At 39.9% G+C, this 14,354-nt stretch overlaps 1 protein-coding gene across 2 annotated transcripts in view; it reads left to right on the plus strand.

The window, feature by feature from the left end:
* The window catches only part of slc12a2 (solute carrier family 12 member 2), a 231,448-nt gene extending 217,306 nt beyond the window's left edge, over positions 1 to 14,142 (plus strand). For both annotated transcript variants that reach the window (XM_072591024.1, XM_072591016.1), the window contains 2 exons: positions 3,902 to 3,969; positions 11,472 to 14,142. In XM_072591024.1, the coding sequence (XP_072447125.1) occupies positions 3,902 to 3,969; positions 11,472 to 11,607 (204 nt within the window). In that variant the 3' untranslated portion in view covers positions 11,608 to 14,142. The remainder of the gene's footprint in view (positions 1 to 3,901; positions 3,970 to 11,471) is intronic.
* Positions 14,143 to 14,354: the final 212 nt, after the last annotated feature.

Below are 14,354 nucleotides of genomic sequence, written 5' to 3' on the forward strand. Positions count from 1 at the left end.
ATTACCTGTGCATCTCTCCGCAGCACAACAGAATCATGATAATGTGCTCCTTTTTTTATGAACACAAGCCTTTTGTATTTAACAGATCATCCTGCCTCCTACTTGAGCATGTGACAAGTAAACACACACACTCCATTTCCTGTTCAACATTCCAAAGGGATTATTCTGTCCTCCACATTGTGTTCAGTCCTCAATCTCCCCTCTGCACTGGCTCTCCAAATCAGCATATTAATTCAGTCTTTTCCATCATCCCTTTGCACAATGAAAATTGTTTCAATTTGAATAATCCTCCAATCCCCTCTTGAAAGCCTGAATAGAACCTGCCCTACCATGCTTCCAGATAGTGTGTTCTATACCCTTGTGCGAAAGTTTTTTTTCTGTAAATAACTTCAAATCTGTGCGCTCTCATTCTTGAATCTTTTATGAACAAGATTAATTTTTCTCTGTCTAAACTCCCAACAGAACTCCTCTTAGCTGCCTTCTGCTCTGTACTGGCCCCTGTAACTGGTCCTCCTAACTGAAATTTCTCAGGCCGATAGCCATTCTAGTAAATCTCTTATGCACTCTCTCCAATGCATTCACATCCTTCCTAAATGTGGTGCCTCGGACTGTATACCCCTGAGGTCGAACAAGTGTCTTACACAAGTTTAGCATCACCCACTTGGTCTTGTATTCTATGCCGAGGTTACTGTATGCTTCATTAAGGTGTCTTCCCCTCTTCTGCCCCCTTCAGCGATATGTGTACGTATACATCCAGGTCGCTCTGCTCCTGTAAGTCTTTTAGAATTGTACTCCCTATGTTATATTGTCTCTCCTTATTCTGTGTAGCAAAATGCATCACCTCACACTACTTCACATTGAATGTTATCTGTCACCAATCCACCCATTCTGCCAAATTGTCTAAGTCCTTTTAATAAAAAGTATTGGAGAAACTCAGCTGGTGCGGCAGCACCTATGGAGAGAAAAACCGTTAATATTTCGAGTCTAATGATGATTTTTTGGAACAGTTCCAGAGAAGAATCTTTGGATCCGAAACGTTAACTCTCTGTCTCTTCTCCGATGCTGCTCGACCTGTTGAGTTTCTCGGTTTTTGTTTTTGTTTTTTGTCTTTTTTTTTCCCCCAAGTTCCATGTATAACCTCAGAGGATGCAACTTATGCCCTTTTAAGTTCTCCCTCCCGTCAGATAGGGTCCCAAATGCGTTGTCCAAGTGAAACAGCAAATTGCACTCATTTCTTTGCAATCTGAATATAGGACTCTGAGCTTATGCTGCACTCCAATAGTGTAGACACCAAATATAGTTTGGATGACCATTTTGAAGAATACTTTAATTCTTTCTTCACTTTTTTTCCATGACACACTCCTCTTTGTTTTGCATTTTTCAGTTTGGTCTTGTAATCTCTTGCCTTCCACCCTATGCCATAATTTCCATGTATCTTTACTTGGTTAAAACTTGTTGCATCCCTAACTTTTTTCAAACTCTGTAACACTCCTCAATGACTGAAATATTGACAGTTCCCCACCATACATTCTGCCTGGCCTGTGGAGTAATTCCAGCATATTCTGTTTTATTTCTCTTTCTCTGTAGAGTTGTCTTTCACTGTCATCAGTCCAAGTTTCTCTCGGTCCGTGTTGGTTGTTTGACAGCTGAATGATTGCTGCAGTTAAATTCTGTTGTTGTGAAGGAGTTTGCTCAGAAACAGAGGAATGCTGCACCAACCAGTTATGCTCCGAATCAGCAAACCCCCAGAGGATGGATCTGCTCCAGTATGCCCTAACAACAACATTCATGCTGATTGGAGCCCCAGGCACCCCTCTTTCCCCAATAAACACAGTTGAATTTCCCAAAAGATTATCAATTTAGAACTGGATGTTGCACACCATATGATGCTTGTCTTAACTAAGGTTTAAATTTAATCAAATCTGGTGTTTTGATCAATGCTACATTGCCCAAATTATTGAAGATTAGTCATTTGTGTCAACTATGTGCCAAGGTTAGCATTTTGTTCAGTGAAAGATTTTGAGGAATTTCTTTCCATCTTCTAGCCTCTGTACCTACCCATATATCCCTCACACAAAATAGGACAGTCATAACAGTCACTCTGCACAGAAAGAGCTTACCTGGCCTATCATTCCAGTACATCCTTTTGAAAGAGCTTTCCAGTTAGTGTCAGTCTACTGCCCTTTTCCTATAGCCTTGCAAGTTATTCAATTTCTTATTGAAAGTTACCAATGAATCTATTTCTGCCACCTATTGATCAGTAAATTGTAGATCTTAGCTTACTGCACTCTGGAAATAAAAGAAAAATCTTCCCTCAAGTTAGCAAGAGTTTGAGTTCCTACCCAACCGTTTCGTTTTGAGGAGCTAAAACTTACAGGGCTGTGTTTTTCTCAACCCTTGGATATATCTTGTCCTGATTTGTTCCTACATTCGCCTTTGTTTGCGTAATATGGTGTGTGCTCATTTTGGAGAAGAGGCTGATGCCTGTGGCTATCTTTGTTTTTGTAATGACTGTGCTATTAGCCAATTCACAATCAGTAAAAACTGAAACAAGCCACTGTTCTACTAACTCGTCTCTTGGACCTTGTTTTCCTACTCCTTAGTGAGGATCACAGCATCTTGGAACAACTCCCCTCTCTTTTGATTTCTTCCAGACTGTATCTCCTAATTACTTCTCTATTGCAAATTTGTTTCCCTTCTACCATTTTAACCTACGCGGTATCTTGCATTGTTGGTCATTTAGTTCTTAATTTAAACTAAGATCTGGCAAACCAATTCATGTCAAATCATTAACTATTTCATTTTAAAAAGTATGAAAATCTTACTTGAGTAATGAATCTAAGTATTGCACAAAAATGTGTAAACTGATAAAAGTTAGGTATCCAATGATTACCTGTCTGTGTATTGAGTATCTGTTGGCTGTGTGCAATTCTTGCAAAGATTTTTGCCTAATGTTGAAAATGCTAGTCAAACTATCCCAACATTTGTACGTTTGTTTAAACAAATTATTTTGGCTGAGGACACTTTCAAAGTTCTCTATTTGTCCTAGTGTTTTTGTGAGCTTGAAGCAACATTTGAATCAGGTCATGCAAGGGCAATCACAGGAAAGTATTGGAGGTGTTTCAAATAATTAGAGCAGGATTTGGAGAAAATCTGCAGCTGGTTCTTATTGTGCCATTCACAGGAGGATCAGACTGATGGTAAAAGGCGAGATCATAAAATCCCTACAGTGTGGGAGCAGGCCATTTGACCCTTCGAGGTTTCACTAATCCTCTGAAAAGCATCCTACCCAGACCCACCCCATCTCTGTAACTCTTCATTTCCCATTGACTAATCTACCTAGCCTGCATATCCTGGGACACAATGGGCAATTCAGCATGGCTAACCCACCCAAACTATTCATCTTTGGACTGTGGAAGGAAACCGGAGTACCTGCAGGAATGATGTTTTGCCCAAAACGTCGATTCTGCTGCTCCTTGGATGCTGCCTGACCTGCTGTCTTTTTTCTGGCTCCACACTTTCGACTCTAATCTCCAGCATCTGCAGTCCTCACTTTCACCACAGGGAGAATGTGGGGCAAATTCCACACAGTCCTGCCAGAAGCTGGAATTGAACCCAGGTCCCTGGCGCTGTGAGGCAGCAGTCCTAACCATTGAACCACTGTGCCATCCTAATATGCAATATCATGACATGGGCTTCCTGAATTTCTCACTGTCGTCACATTGCTCCAGATTTGACATATTTCCTTAGAGTTCTGACTGAGGCTTACTTTCTGAATTATGTTGGATGGATGAATGAATGCTTCCAGCGATCCAAGCTCAGTAGAAAAGATATCCACTCAAATAGTTTACTTTGTTTTAAAATCGCACACATTTTAAACAAATTATTATTTCCGTTTTAGACATATCGACAGATCAGATTGAATGAATTGCTAAGGGAGAACTCGAGCACTGCTAACCTCATTGTCATGTAAGTAACTTTACAATAAATGTAACTTGTAAAATAATAATATTGACTAACAAATGAACGCATCCTGTAAAATTGTAGGATACTAAATTTGCAGGATTGGGGATGTTTGACTCCAAAGTGACTGGAGATCTGATACCAGAAACACCCCCTTTATGAACCTTGCTTTTAGAAAAATCCTTTTTTAGAAAAAAAAATCCCTACTGAAACAGTTTTTGATTTCCCACCCAATGTATCTTGTGCATTTGCATAGAGTCATAGTCGCTGACACAGACTGATCAGACTGGGTCCAGATCACACTGAAATGTCACTGCCAACTGATACTGTGATCAAGTTCAGTACGTCAAAAATATTTAACCTTGTGTCACTGACCATCATGTGCTCTATTACTTTGATTTAGCAGTGTTAATAACTCTGTGCTCAATTATGTAAAAGTAAAGAGCGTTTCAAAATAAACTCTACCATTCTCTTTAACATGAGTTACAAGATTGAATAATTATGAAAAACAGCAAATGCTGGACCTCAACAAGCTGACACAGCAACTGTTGAGAGAGAAAAGCAGAGGTCATGTTTCAGGTTGATGCCAGCATTTTGTTATTGCAAATTTCCAACATCCACAGAAATTTGCTTTTGTGGAAATCGTCTATATGGGAATTAGAGTTTTTGTTGTAATTTACTCTTTTTCAAAAAACAAACCAGTAACATCTCCCCATAAGAGTCTCGGATTGGCAAAAAGTGCTTTTCAAACATTTGGGCAAAAAGTCACTCAGAACTTCTAGCCCATTAACTGATGGGCAAAGCAAAACAAACCATGAACTTGTGCAATGATGCACCCAACTCTTGTATCCGGTGTTTAAATTGAACAATTGTCCAAGTCTCCTGAATGTATTGTGGCAGAGTTTATCCACTTTGATCTGTAAAACAAGCTGTTCATAGTATGGATTAAGGAATGGGCTGGGGCTGTTTTCTCTGGAGTGTCGAAGGCTGAGGGGTGAGGTTTATAAAATCATGAGGCATGGATAGGGCGAATAGTCAAGGTTAGGGGAGTCCAAACCTAGAGAGCTTATGTTTAAGGTGAGTGGGGAGAGAGGGACCCAAGGGGCAATTACAGCATTTAAAAGGCATCTGGATGGGTGTATGAATAGGAAGAGTTTTGAGGAATGTGGGCCCGGTGCTGGCAAATGAGACTACATTAATTTAGGATATCTGGATGGTGTGGACAAGTTGGACCAAAGGGTTTGTTTCAATGCTGTGTGACTCTGACTCTGAATCTATATCCACTTAGTTTGACTTGTTAACGTAACTAATGCACAGATGCCGTTTTTGTTTCATAGTTTGAACTGACACTGTGTTGCAAGTTTGTTCAGATGTCTTTTTCTTCAAAGAAATAAGCAGTGTACATACACTGGGGGTGGGATTTTGCTGCAGGTTGGTGGTTTATGATTATAGTTGGGATAGCTGGAAGGATGGATTTTTTTTTCCCCAAATGCCCTGGAGGGGTGTGTTTTTGTTTTTGTTTTTGTTTTTGTTTTTGTTTTTGTTTTTGTTTTTGAAGTGTTCAGTGACTGGTATAAGCTGACTGTTGGACATACAATGTTCCTGACTGCTCTGCTGGTCGAGGAGATCAGAGAAGTGATTAAGAAATGCCAGAAGATAGCTGGAGTTTGTGGAAAGACCAATGTTGGGGGATTATTGGGAGATTGTGGGGGTGTACAGAGGCAAGTGGGAAGTGTTTGTTTACAGATTAGCATGTTTATATTTGGGGAACTCTCACCTGTTGCTAAAACTCATGGCCAGTGTTGTAAAGATGGATTTTCCTCTTCTATCACCTCACATTTTTCTGCAGATGTGGATTTTAACAACAAATGTGACTGTGTGGGAGGCTAGGGAGGGAATTGCAGGGCCCCTAGCAGAGGTATTTGTATCACCATCAGCCACTGGTGAAGTGCCCAAAGATTGAAGGACGGCTAATGTGCCATTATTTGAGAGGCTGCAGGGAAATGCCTGGGAACGACAGATCAGTGAGCCTAACCTCCGCGGTGGATAGGTTGTTAGAGGAGATTCTGAGAACCAAGAGCTACAGGCATTTGGAGAGGCAAGGACTCAACGTAGGAAATAGTGTCTCATGAATTTGATTGAGTTTTCTTTTTGAAGGAGTGATCGAGAAAGTAGATGAGCGCAGTGTGGTAGATGTTGTCCATGTGGACTTTAGCAAGGCCTTTGACAAAGTATCATTTCATTGGTTGTTGAGTAAGGTTAAATCTCTCCGGATCCAGGTAGAGCTAACCAATTGGGCACAAAATTGGCTTGATGGTAGAAGGTTGTGGTAGATGGTTGTTTTTCAGCCTGGAGGCCTGTGACCTGCAGCGTGCCAAAGGAAACATGCAGTGTTCAGTCTTATGGTCACTTATATTAATGATTTGGATGTGTGTCTTTCCTCATCATTTTTTTGGATGACCATTTAGGAGGTGTGGTTCGTGGTTTTGAGGATGACCCCTACATTGCTGGTATAGTGGACAGTGAAGCAGGTTTTCTGGGAATACGATGAGACCTTGATCAACTGTGTCAGTAGATTAAGGAATGGCAGATGGAGTTTAATCTAGATAAATATGCGGTGTTGCATTTTGGTGAAGCAAACCTGGGCAGGACTTGCACAGTTTAGATCAGTGGTGCTGGAAAAGCACAGCAGGTCAGGCAGCATCTGAGGAGCAGGAAAATTGACATTTCGAGCAAAAGCCCTTCATCAGTAATAGTATTCTTTTGCCCAAAACGTCTATTTTCCTACTCCTCGGTTGCTGCCTGACCTGCTGTGCTTTTCCAGTACCACTCTTATCTAAATTCTGGTTTCCAGCATCTGCAGTCCTCACTTTTGTCTAGAACTTGCAAGTCAATGACAGGGCTGGGGAGAGAGTTAAGGAACAGAGGTCTAGGGGTACAGGTTCATAAGCTCCTTCAATAGTCACAGGTAGACAGGGTGGTGAAGGCTGCTTTCGGCATGTTAGCTTTCATTGGTCAGAGCATCTATGAGCTGGGGTGTCTTATTGCAGCTGTCCAAGACGTTGATGAGGCCACACAGTACTATGTGCAGTTCTGGTCACCTTGCTATAGAGAAGATATTATTAAACTAGAAGGAGTGGAGAAAAGATTTATTAGGATTCTACCTGAACTGGATGGTTTGTCTTATAAGGAGAGGTTGGATGGGCTGGGACTTGTTTTCCCTGGAGTGTGGGCAACGGAGTGGTGACCTCCGAAGTATATAAAATGAGAGGCATAGATAAGGTAGATAGCCGACAGCTTTCCCCATAGTAGGGGAGTCTAAAACTAGAGGACATAGGTTTGAGGGGAGAGATATGAAAAAGTCCAGAGGGGCAATTATTTCACACAGGGTGGTGAGTGTCTGGAACGAGCTGCCAGAGGTAGTGGTGAAGATGAGTACAATTTTATCATTTTAAGAAACATTTAGATGGGCACATGGATGGGATAGGTATGGAGGGAAAAGACGAAACACAGACAAATGGGACTTGATTAATTGTGAAAACTGGGTGGTATGGACAGGTTGGGCTGAAGGGCCTGTTTCCACTTTGTATGCTGCAAAAAGAAAGAAATAAAAATCCCATTACCATTCCTGCTTTTGTTCTGCGACATCCTTGATTATTAAGCTCACTTCGCCCTCTACCCTTCCAATCTGCTTCCTGTTCCTCCCTCCTTTTATCAGTAATGTAAAATCCATCTCTTTTCTAGCCTTCTGTTCAGCTTCATGCGGGATTCAAAAACATTAACTGTTTCTTTCCCCACAGATGCTACCATTTTTGTTCTGTGAACAATTTTATTAGTTTGATACACATTACTCAGTTACATAAAAATATATGGCTGCTTAATAATTAATAATGATCCTTTTTAATAAGTCATTCCCAGCCATTCTCAGAACATTATAAAATAAAACAACAAGCTAAATAAGGACACTTTTGGGTCAGATGACCTGTCCGTTATCTTTAAGTGTCTTCACTGTGTAGTGATTCGGATAGAGAGGATATTCCATGTGAAGGCATGGCCAACAAATGAGAGTGCAATGAAAAACAGGAGTGTTCAAGGGGCCAGAGCAAGAGGATACCTTGATGGGTTGTGATGTTTGAGAAGTTTACTGTGGTAGGGCAAGGTGAGCTATGGTGAGATTTGAAAGCTGGGGTATTAAAATGAAGCACTGCTTGAGCAGATCAGAGCGTATGAGCAGTCAACAATGGGACGTGGTGCAAAGTATTGCACAGATCACTTCATTTTCTGATGACCTCCATTTTATAGAAGGTGAAACATGGGAGAATAGCCAAGAGTGAATTGGAATTCTCAAGTTTGGACGAATGAAGACATGAATATAGGTTTTAGAAACAGGTGAGCTGAGAAAGGGAACTCTACCAGTGTATTAAGACCATAAGATATGGAAGCAGAATTAGTCCTTTTCAGCCAATTGCATCTGCTCTGCCATTCAATCATGGTTGATATGTTTCTCAACCTTTCTCGTGCCTTCTCCCCATAACCTTGATCCCTTTATCAGTCAAGAACTTATCTCTCAATGACTTGGCTTCCACAGCCCTCTGCAGCAATGAGTTACACAGACTCCCCTCCCTCTGACTGAAGAAATTCTCATCATCCTTTCACTGAGGCTGGGCCCTTGAGTCCTAGTCTCTCCTACTAATGAAACCATTTTCTTCATGTCCACTCTATCCAGGCCTCTCTGTATTCTGGTAGTTTCAATGCATCCCCCTCCAAATCCTTCTAAACCCCAATGAGTACAGACCCAGAGTCCTCAACTGCTCCTCCTATGACAAGCTCTTCATTTCCGGGATCATCTAAACCTCCACTGGACCCCCTCCAATACCAGCACATCCATCTTTCGATGACACAAAAAAAACTGGAAATCTGAAACAAAACGCAATGTTGGAGAAACGTGTTGTTCTGAAGAAGAGTCCAACTTGGCTTGCAACAAAACTTTGGTTCTCTCTCCATCAATTCTGCCAGACATGCTATGTTTCTCTAGCAGTTCCTTTTTAAGAAAGGATTGGTAGTGAGCTGCCACCTTGAACTGCAGCAGTGGGTGTGGTCTGGGATACCCTCACTGCTATAGGGAAGCAATTGCAAGGTTTTGACCCACTTCTGAATGAACAGTGATCTGGTTGAGTCAAGATATTGTGTGGTTTGGAGGAAAACCTGCAGGTGGCACTGTCAGCGGAGGCTCAGGTGCACTGCTGCTGTAAATCCTGTCGATGCTACACCCTGTACCAACTACATCATTGGAAGGTGGTGAATCTGGTACCAATCAAGAGGGCTGCTTTGTCCTGGATGGTAAAAATAATGACTGCAGATGCTGGAAACCAGAGTTTAGATTAGAGTGGTGCTGGATGGTGTCAAGGTTCTTGTGGTATCTGAGTCATATCCGTCCAGCAAGGGGGGAGTATTCCATCACACTCCTGACTTGTGCCTTGTAGATATTAGACAGGCTTTGGGAAATAAAATGGACCATCACTCGCATCAGTTTTCAGAATTGCATACTGTTTGAGAACACCTATAGCTGCCTGGTCCTGGTGGTCACCCACTCCCCCCTCTACATTATCTATAGCTGCTGTTTACCAGCTCTTCATGAGACTGTCTCTTGGATGCGCTACAGTGACCTCAGCTGCCAATCAAGCTCCCCTCATTAACAACGTATTGTTCTCCAGGGGAGAAAAACCCCTATCCTAGGGTTCTCTTATAGAGCAGGGTGCTCATCAAACTGACTGACTGTGTCCTCTTTGTCTCTGTTTATTGGACTGCTAACTAACTTTTCAATCTTGCAGGGTGCTCTGAAGAAAGTAATTAACATTTAGGCTGATTGGCCTCCAATATGACATGACTGAACCTTAGCCTTTTGTCATTAAAGTCAGTGTGGAAATGCACAGTACATATTGAGGTTTTCTCTTTTATAAAGAGTTTTTTGCTTCCTTACAAAAACTTGCAAAGATATTTAGGCTATGGTCCAATCTGCTGTTGATCAGAGACTGCTGTTTTGAGTGAGTGAGGCTGCAGTCTACTTTCCTATCGTTGTGGAAATCTTCAGAAATGGACATGTGAAGAGCTGTACCCCTCAGCGGTAGGTGTAGGTAAAAGCGTTCACACTCTGAAAAATTCAAAAATAACTCTGATCCTGTTTATGTAATGCCCACGCAAACCAAAAAGCCCTTAGTGCATTTTCAGCCAAGCAACTTAACAGCAACTAAAAGAAGGCATTCACAACTTTCTGCTGTAGAATCCAATCGTGGACTGACTCCTCCTGTTTGTGTGATCGTTTATTGCAAAAGGAAGAGGAAAAATAAAATGCCTTTTGATTGTAGTAGTCTTCAGGGTTTCCTCAGAAATCACATGGAATTCCATCCTAATATCGATAACATTTCATGAAGAGTTTAGTTATCTGGCCTTTCCCTTTGATTCCTGTCATGCAAACAATATCACGTTTGAATGTTCTGAAAAGGTCTGGGAATAAAGCTAGTGACAATATCTAGGATATCTGATTTGAAGAAGGGTCACTGGACTCAAAATATGAACTGTTTTCTCACCACAGATGGTGCCGGATCTGCTGGCTTTCTCAGGTTTGAATCAGATTTCCAGTTTCTGCAGTTTTTTGTTTTATTTTCTTTCAGGACATTTACCCAAGACCACAAGAAATTAGTTATGAACGTAGCTCTGTCCTTTGATTCTGTTTATACTTCCCGATGACTCAGGGAAGCAGCCAACACAATCCAAGACCCTCCAACCCCTATTATACTCTCTCCCATATTCTTTGGTTGGGTAGAAGATACATAAGTTTGAAGACATGTACTAGCACATTCAAGAACTGCATCTTCCCAGCTGTTATCAGACTTATGAACGGGCCTCTCATGTAATAGATTTGATCTTTCTCTGCACCTTCTCTGTAGCTGTAACACTATCTGTTCAATTACCCTGGTGTACTTAAATAAGATAATGATTTGTCTATCTAGCACATAAAACAATTTTTTTTTCACTATCTATCTTGGTACATGTGACAATAATAAATCCATCAGAAGTTTGTTTTTATATAAAAGAAACATCACCATTTCTGCTTTTGAGGTGAATCTGAAGGACTTGGCTAATAGTGATTAAGATTTGGAGGTGCCTGTGTACAAAGTTTAAAAATCACACACCAAGTTATACTCAACAGATTTATTGGGAAGCACTAGCTTTCAGAACACTGCTGATGACCACCTGATGAAGGAATGACGTTCTGAAAGCTAGTGCTTCCCAATAAACCTGTTGGTCTATAACCTGGTGTTGTGATCTTAACTTGGCAGTGATTAAAATAATTAACATCCATGGATTGTTTTATTAACTATCTATGAAATCTTAATTACCATCTAATTAGTATTTGACTATTATCAACAAATCTGCCCAACATGCTGAAATAATTACCAGTCAGTTTGGTACGGACTGTGCTGATGGTAAATTTTGTTGTTTTGCAGGAGTTTGCCAGTGGCACGAAAAGGTGCTGTCTCAAGTGCACTGTACATGGCCTGGATTGAAACTCTCTCAAAGGATTTGCCGCCAATCTTACTTGTACGAGGCAACCATCAGAGTGTTCTTACTTTCTACTCTTAAATGATTAGCACAGGACAGCGTTTTGATAACGCCAGTGCAGCGGCTGGAAGTAGGAAATAATGAGTCCTGGGATTTAGTGTGTTTCACATGTCCATTGATCAAAATCAAAATAAGCACACAAAGGATGAAACCTCTTGAGTTTCAAGGATCATGAGAACTACTTGATTTTTACCCTGATGGCCTGTCAATTTGCCTGAGTTTGATTTGAATGAAAGCATATTTTTCTGACTGTATACAGAAAGTTTTCTTTCTGCTACTGGAACAACAGCAATAATATTTTTTCTTTTGAAATAACTTAGTTAAATTGCATTAATATGAAAAGCCTTTACAGCCTTACTGAGGTGCCTTCCAAAAGAGAAATTGCTTACCAAATTCCATTGATTCCCTATTTTATGTATATTGGATGATCATTGTAAAATTGAGTAGCCTAATATAAACTGTAGTTAGTGCTTTACATTGAATGAGTTCTCAGAGAGGGTGTATTTTCCACCTTCTGTCACAAAAACAAAAGCTGCTTTCACTATTTTGGTCTTCCACAGGGCTGCTATTAGTTGAAAATGTGTTCTAAGTTTCGCACTCAAAAGCTCTGATATTTAAGTAGCAGAGGTTCACAGGAAATGCTTCTTTGTTACCCTTCAGTTCCCCCATTTCTGTGAAATGCACAGTGGGAGTGATTTTGGAGCCATTGTTTTCAAAGATTGTTACTGTACATTGTAATGTGCCTGTAATCAGTACGGGAGATTTAAGTTTTATGATTGAATATATAGAGAGGCATCAGCCAGGGTTTGTGAAGACTCTCCGAGAAGGATTGTCATGCACACATCACCCCCTCCTCTAGCCCTCGTTTAAGCAGATCTAGGAATTTAACTTGCCTACAAAAGTCCCGTGCAAATGTTTCTTACATGTTGCAACATAGCATTGAGGCTTAAGCAAGATCCTAGTTATGCTGTCATATTTTTAACTGCAGAGCAATGCTTTGAAAAGGGAATATTAAAAAGTTGCCAGCTTTTCAGATTTTAACTGGCCTTTTCTTTCTATACTTGTGGAAATGTAGAACTGAGCTAAAATTTTGAAAATGCACCTACTTGCCCCCACCTTTGATTTCACAAGTTAAAGGTTCAATGTAGTCTTGAAAATATTAGTCCTATATTATATTATGGATTGTGCTGAAATGCATTGTTGCATCATTAGCTTACAATATCTTTGTTAAAAATAAGCTACAGCTACCTTAGTTTCCTATCCTCAAACATTTTCTTTGAATGTCAGCATTTAAAATGTTTGCCAAATACTTTTACATTAAGTTTTTGTCACTTTAAATGGTGTACACTATCCCATCATGATATGGGGTTCCATGACATGGCTTCCTCATAGTTTATTTCATACACACTTGATGCTAACATATTAATGCGCAAAACTATGTTCCTTTCCATTGCAGTTAAATGCATGACATTTGAAATGATTATTGTATGAAACAGTGTAAACATGACCATAAAATTGAAGAGTAATTTCAGAATATGTTTGTTTGCAATTATTAGGAATGTTCAAACTTGAAAAGGCTGTTGTGCTTCCTCCTTCATATGAATGATGTCTTAAGAAATCTATATAACTGATACTGAACAGTGTCATTAAATAAAGCTCAGTACATAGAGTTCTGATAGAGAACACAAATTTAATCTTCTGTGAAACAGTGTACTGCTTAGTTCAGCCAGCTAAAAACTGATTTTTAAAAGAAAACCAAATGAACTTTGTGTAAGTGTGCATAAACAATGAAACGTAGAAAGAGTAGCTTACAAATTGCAGGGTGCATTCTCGTGGTCTCTTATGTATCCTACACTGCCACTGTTCAACAATCCATGCTAACTCCTATAGGAAACAGAAATCGCTTCTGTGCGAGAGGAGTGGATGTTACTAGTGTTGTGTTCATTTCATGTGGTAGGCAACATTTACCCATGTTCAGAAATGGTCTCATTGCTTTTGTAAAGTGTTTTGTAGCCAAAGCTAAAACTTACTATAGTTCATTATTGGAAACTAACCAATTCTCAAAACACAGTAGTAATCTTCACAAATGTGAAATTGCACCATACACTGAATACTTATGTATTTAACCTTTTTATTGTGAAGGAAATTAGCAACAGGGTGATTAGGAGAAATGGCCGATTTTTGATTTATTTTTCTGTTAATTTATTCATCTAACTTTGTGTAAATCAATACAATTCCTTTATACATTCAATTTGGTTATTTTAAGGGGTTCTTTTGAAACTACACTGTATGCTGTAAACTTCAGTCTTTTTAAACAACAAAAAGTCTGCAGAGTTGTTTTACAAAGCTATGTTTGGAAATGATTTCATGACCATGTTTTTCCAGGGGGTAAACAACCCAAAGAAGCTGAATGAAACATTTTGATAATCTGTACTATAATTCACTGAAATGCTTTTCTAATTATTTTAACATTAAAAGTATTAAAGATGATACTTTATACATCGTTATTGCAATAAAGAAAATGTTACATTATTGTGTGGCATTGTCTCCAAAGCAGCACATGTCTTGGTTGATTTCTCGGTAATGATGGGCTATTATGCAAACACTAGGTTAACTATTTGGTCAATCAACACTTTGACGTACTGAAGTCTGTACCTTTTATATGAATGAGTACTGAAACAAAATTGTTTTACTGATGCAACATTGGGTGAAACCATCTGCAGTCTTCCAAAATTCATGTCTGTTTTGATCTGGATCCCTATGATGCC

The sequence above is a fragment of the Chiloscyllium punctatum genome, chromosome 2 (genome assembly GCF_047496795.1).
Source record: "Chiloscyllium punctatum isolate Juve2018m chromosome 2, sChiPun1.3, whole genome shotgun sequence".
In the NCBI taxonomy this organism is placed as follows: Eukaryota; Metazoa; Chordata; class Chondrichthyes; order Orectolobiformes; family Hemiscylliidae; genus Chiloscyllium; species Chiloscyllium punctatum.